This window comes from Montipora foliosa, chromosome 10, assembly GCF_036669935.1.
Source record: "Montipora foliosa isolate CH-2021 chromosome 10, ASM3666993v2, whole genome shotgun sequence".
In the NCBI taxonomy this organism is placed as follows: Eukaryota; Metazoa; Cnidaria; class Anthozoa; order Scleractinia; family Acroporidae; genus Montipora; species Montipora foliosa.
The window spans coordinates 14,531,517-14,537,365 of NC_090878.1; the positions used below are offsets into that span (position 1 = coordinate 14,531,517).

The following is a 5,849-nucleotide window of genomic DNA, read 5'->3' on the forward strand; positions in this document are numbered from 1 at the left end:
CGACGGTGACTCTCGAATACTCGGAGAAAATCCGAGGGCTCTTTTCTAGCAGTCGAGCCTACGATCATTCGATTACTACAGTCGGGTGCTCTATATACGTGTCATTGAGCTCTAACTGACAACATGTATTTCATTTCTTCATTTTTTCATGATGATTTCCACGTCGCGTGGTTCTTCGTTTATTTGAAACAAAAATATTTTGTTTTAGTTTTATTACGTGCAGTTTTAGCCTATAATCATAATTTTTCCCAAGCGAAATCTGCAATATCGGAAAGATAAATGCTGAGTTTTCTAAACGTCTTAATCGTTAAAAGGCTTCTAAGCGTTAACCTGAACATAGGAGAAAACTAGTGAAGTTTGCCTTGAGCAAAATTTTAAAAATAGCGGAAAGCCAGTGAAAGGATATGACGAATGTGCATTTGCAGTTTGCAGCCACATTAAACACGAAGTTTCGCGCACGATTTTGATTGCTCACGAGTGAGGATTTGGTACATGCTTATACGTAGGAAATGTTTTATTGTATTCTACTGATAAATGATCATAGTTGTCATCTGTTGTTTTAGACCATGAGCAAGTCCACGACATGGAAGCTCAGTAATTTCTTGTAGGGGAACTCGTGTTCCCAAACAACCCATATTTAGTAAATTAAGAACACCTTTGCCCATAAACGGGTTTTCAGTTCGAACGAATAGGCTACCTATTGGGCGAAAACGACCACTATTCTCTTAATTAAGCTACTAGCTATAGTGATTCCAGTCAACGTGTCTTGGTAAGACGACACAATCAAACTTATGATTGCATAATGTATATTTGAGCATATACTCAAATGCCCAATTCAAAATCTTCGCTGAAGGGAAAAGTAAAAATAGAGAATAATTCATAGAAGTACAAACAATCGATAAAATTCTCCTCTATATATTTATATACAAAGAATAATGTCAGTTATAAACTTGACCCTAACTTATATTGAAATATCAATTTGTTCTTGGCTTTTAAATTTCAAATATGAATGTGTTGCTTACTTTTCACTAGCGCATGTTTATTAGTTCTTTTCAGATTATAATTGTACTGTAAGCTATTGTAATCATTCAAATACAGATTTTTTTCGATGAAGATCAGTACGTCTGAGCAATATATTATATTTTTTACAAAGAGAAAAAATTCTAAACTAGTAACATATGGTATATTAAAGGTGCTCTTCTGTTTGTTTTGTACGTAAAGCAAAACGTTTTTTTTTGTATTTTTTTACAAAGAAAAAAATTCTAACCTAGTAATTTTAGAGAAGAGCACGAAACATATGGTATATTGAAGGTGCTCTTCTTACTGTTTAGTACGTTAAGCAAAACTTTTTTTTTGTACTTAAACGTGGTGGTTTGAAGACAAAAGAATTTCATTCCCTTCGATAGGTAACTATGGTACCTTTTCTTTCGTTTTCTCGTTTGCTTGAAACAACACGAAAGCTAAGTACTAAACGAGGGCCCCTTGGAATTCGATATTGTTAAGATATACCCAGCCACAAAACTCGTTAAGGCGAAGCTGTGTATTGACGGTAATCACTGGAATTGCTCGACATTTGCCGATGAACTGGTGCAAGTTGACTCAGTTGAAACGATGAGAGTTGGATTTTCAATCCCCAGTGTTAGCCGTTAAAATGTGGGGTCTTCCTTATATGTGACGTGCAGGCAAACCTTTAATAGCGGAACATTGTTGAACTTATAGCGTCGAACAATTAAAACCAATTTATACGATCGGAGGTTCCAACAGCCGGTAGAAATGTGAATGGGTAAAACCCCAAGCGGCTTCCCGAAAGGTCTTCATATTAACAAAACAGAAAACAAAGCCTGATCTGGCAGAAGTACGGAACAAAAAGTTCACTGAAAATGACGAAAACAAATTTTTGCGTCTCGAACAAAAATTTTTTTGTCTCAACAAAAATATTTTTCAAAACTACTTGTCATTTCCCTGTGATGTAAGGAAGACCGGCCGCAAAAAAATTTTGCTGCCTGCGCTGTAAAAACGAGTTAAAAGTGAATGTGGAATTAAGTTCCTTTGTTCAAAATAAGGAAGTTTCAGGACAAGTTACTCATCCGGTTCAAAAGTGCAACTTCTTAGAATATCCATAAAGGAAATAGTTTTCCATTTAACCCTGATCCTGGAAACAGGTCAAGGCAGTTCATTTTGCAAATAGAAACTGAGAAGCTACCACTAAAAAAACAGAAAGAGTCAGAATGTCTTTTGAATGGGACAGCTGTTCATAACTGAAAAAAAGGTTACGATCAGAAGTCTTATGCATTGATATGATTATTTTACAGTTCTCACGTAAAGTATTTTCATCTTTTGAAAACACTCTGGACTCTCAGGGTCGATCTCCAACTCCATTAGAGTTTAGTTTCGCAAAGATCGAAATGTTACAACGGGACATTGGAAGCGCTCGTCAAGCTGCAATTTTTTTTAAGTAAAATTATAGACCATCACAATTAATAAAACATAATTTTTACCTTTGGGAAATGGTACGGTAACTTTATTATCCAAAATTTTAACTTGATTCAAGTGGTCTGTGGCACTCGTAAATGCTGTACCCGCGCTCCATTGCACCGCTAAGAAACATCCCAGTTGTTCGAAAGGTACACAGCGCTATCCACTGAATAAATCACTATCCATTGGATAGCGCAACTGGTTTCACTATGACTTATCCACTGGATTGTGATTTATTGTGATGTGCGCTATATCCATCGTTTGAACAACTGGCGTCAGGAAAATGTCTTCGTCAACACGAAAACGCCGCTTGTGTCGTTGAGACGTTGTTAGCCAAACAACGAAAGTTGAAGCTTCAAGAAATTCCCACTTCACTAGTTACAACGCCAAATAGCTTTTATTAATTTGCATCCATAAGAGATAAAGCTATTACGCTCTGAAAAAAGCGCATAGACGGGATGGTAATTCACAATCCCCCCGACAACTCGACGGTCTGCACTCCGCAGTGAAGAGTGATAACAGCTAGCTTCCCAACCGTGACACCGTTTCCGTTTTTATTTGAAAATCTTTCAACGAAATGTATACTTTCAATCAAACGCTTCCTGCGGAAAAAAATTAGTAAAACCGAAGCAAACTGATATGCGGAGTCCAGCTTCATCCCTTGCTGGTTAAAATTAAAATAAAAACGAAACTTCATCGAAATATTTATTTTCTATTTGCAGGTGACATTTAAATATGCTCTTCTTACCTGTGCATATTTCGAAGAATACGGCTTTTCCAACATTGCCCAAATCTCTCTCTTCCATTTTGTCCTAGTAGCAACTTTGCGATGTACTCGAAAAGCGCTGCTCTCGTTTTCAGAATCATCCACGCTTTTCTGAAGTCCTTCAAAGGCTTTTAGCGTAGCCTGTGCTTCTCTGTGCTGGGTATAATTACTCCAACAACATGGTTCCATTTGAAGTTCGTCGATTCCCCAGAACAACAATTCTTCCTCAAATAATGGGCCGCACACATCGCTCGGGCAGTGAAGTTTCCCAGTTCTATAATAATTCATGATATTCACGAAAATCCCTGGATGTCGATCGAAAAAAAATTCGTTATTTTCCGGATCATAATCGGCTTGTTTAGCGGCATTTTCAGCTATCCAGGCCAGTCTCGAATCTGGGACGACTCTGAGAGTACTTAAATAAGTCTCATGGCGGTAACCGCCTACATTGATGACCACTCTATCCTTCGCTACTCCACGCGCAGGAAGCGAGTCTTCGAAGTTTGATTCCGATTTTGCTCTTGGTCCAATTTCAGCTTGCAAAAGCATAGTTTGTCGTGTGTGTATAGCACGACCCAATGCGTCAGCTGTAAACATTTTACATAAAAATGTATATCGTTGAATCAAATTATTCCGCAAAGCTCAAAGTGCTGGTTTTGTATGCGGATTCAAAACAGACAGACTTCACTCGATGGCTCAAATAGACCAGCACCTGCGCATTTGGCTACAAAGCCATGTAATAACGCAGCATTTGCATTTCTGCCATAACATTTCCTTGGTTCTTTGGTGAAAGAAATGCCTTCGAAGCAACAATCTTATCTCATCGAAGTGGTTCTTAATTTTGCACCATCAAATGACATCTATATATCATATCTCGGCCTGTGCAGGGAACGTATCTTTCGCTAAGAAGCCTTTGACGCATCCCTGGTTTAATTTACAAATGCCACAAAGCTTGCTTAATATTTGAAAATTAATATTTAAATACAGTTGAACCGCACGATCAGCCAATCGCCTCGCTGCAGTTTTCGACGATTGAAAGCCTGAACATTGTTAGGTGGATAATTCATACAGTATCTATGTCAAAATAGTTCGTTATCTGAAATAAAGGTTTAAAAGGAATTAAAAACATTGTTGAAGGAAATTCCAAATCGCGCCTTAATCCCTTTCATTAAGATAGTTCTTTGAGAACAAAATTATTGAACTCTTCACGGACGTGATTTGTAACAAGCTGATAAACGAGCAAGGTCTATGTTTATGTTGTAGTTAAAATTTCGTGATAATGCAGGCGGCATGCGGAGATTAGAAGCTAGAGGAAATTAATTAGTAATTGTTTGTTTATACAAGGTGGAAAGACAAGTCGTTTTGACCCAAATGCGGTTTTTGTGTTCTCAGTGATGAAAAGTCGACACTCCCGAAAAAATAAATAAATAAATAATAATAATAATAATGATAATGATAATGATAATGATAATGATAATGATAATGATAATAATAATAATAATAATAATAATAATAATAATAGGATGAAGTGATTTTAGCATTTAATCAAGAGTATCCCTTCTAGACACCGGAAAAATTCTAAAAAGAAACGCAACTTCCAGGGAAAAATATCGAAATTCTCTTCTTACTTAATTTATTTCTAGTGAGTTTTCATGTCTAGTTGGTCGTAGGCCTACGCGAAAACTAAGCTCTTTAATTAAATGAATAAGACAATAATCTATATCTTTAATAAATCGCTCCTACTTTTGTTATACATTATTATCAATTATGGACTTGAAAATTATGGAGTATGTTATTTGAGAACCAGTTAACTCTGGTTCAAATTTCTGATACGATAAATTTCTTGCACAATTCAACAGCGTTTTTTCGAGGCCGGTCATGTCGCGCGCTGACAAAGGAATTTTCATCCCAAAAAAAGTGCCAAATTCCTTCTGCACGTTTTTATCTCCCAGGTAAATTTATCAGGTACTAACTAAGTCATGTAATCAAACACTAAAGTTATTTAGTTCTTTATCGTTTAGATAAGCACGTTTTGGTGTAAATTTGGTTTCATTATTGTGACTTTGGTCAACAGGGGGTCAATGAGTGATGCAGAAGCTTGTTCTTGAGCGCCGGACGAAAATGAATTATTGAGGCCTTTAAGATATACAACGCCGACGTCAATGATAACGCAGCCAAATAACGGCAATGAAGGGGAAACAATGTCTTTAAAAGTGTTTGTTTCTAGGTTTTCTCTCACGTTCTTTTGGAACTGTGGAACGTGAAACGACCAAACATTTACATTTATGGAAAACATGAACGCAAATCACCGAATTTTAATTTTCTCACCTAGTTTCAACACCGTTCGACACAATTTAATTCTTGGATGTTTGGATAGTTTGTGGACGCCATGAGAACAAACTGGAATTAAATAACAAGTCTAAGAACGTGAACTAACTATTTCTCCACCACCGGTAAGTCTCTAAAGACGCTCGTAGCATGTGCTCTTCTTTCCCCCATAGTGTTGGGCTGATTGCCAACCAACTGAATACTCCTACAATCCTAGACATTTCAAATGAAAAATGAAGACCACCCCCCCCCCCCCCATTTTCCATGATGAAAAAACTTG

The 5,849-nt window shown here is 36.9% G+C and overlaps 1 protein-coding gene across 1 annotated transcript in view; it reads right to left on the reverse strand.

Moving 5' to 3' along the window:
* The window catches only part of LOC137972548 (uncharacterized), a 19,796-nt gene extending 15,646 nt beyond the window's left edge, over positions 1 to 4,150 (reverse strand). Inside the window, exon 1 of the mRNA XM_068819297.1 lies at positions 3,224 to 4,150. Coding sequence (XP_068675398.1) covers positions 3,224 to 3,838 — 615 coding nt within the window. The 5' untranslated portion in view covers positions 3,839 to 4,150. The remainder of the gene's footprint in view (positions 1 to 3,223) is intronic.
* Between the last annotated feature and the right edge of the window lie 1,699 nt (positions 4,151 to 5,849).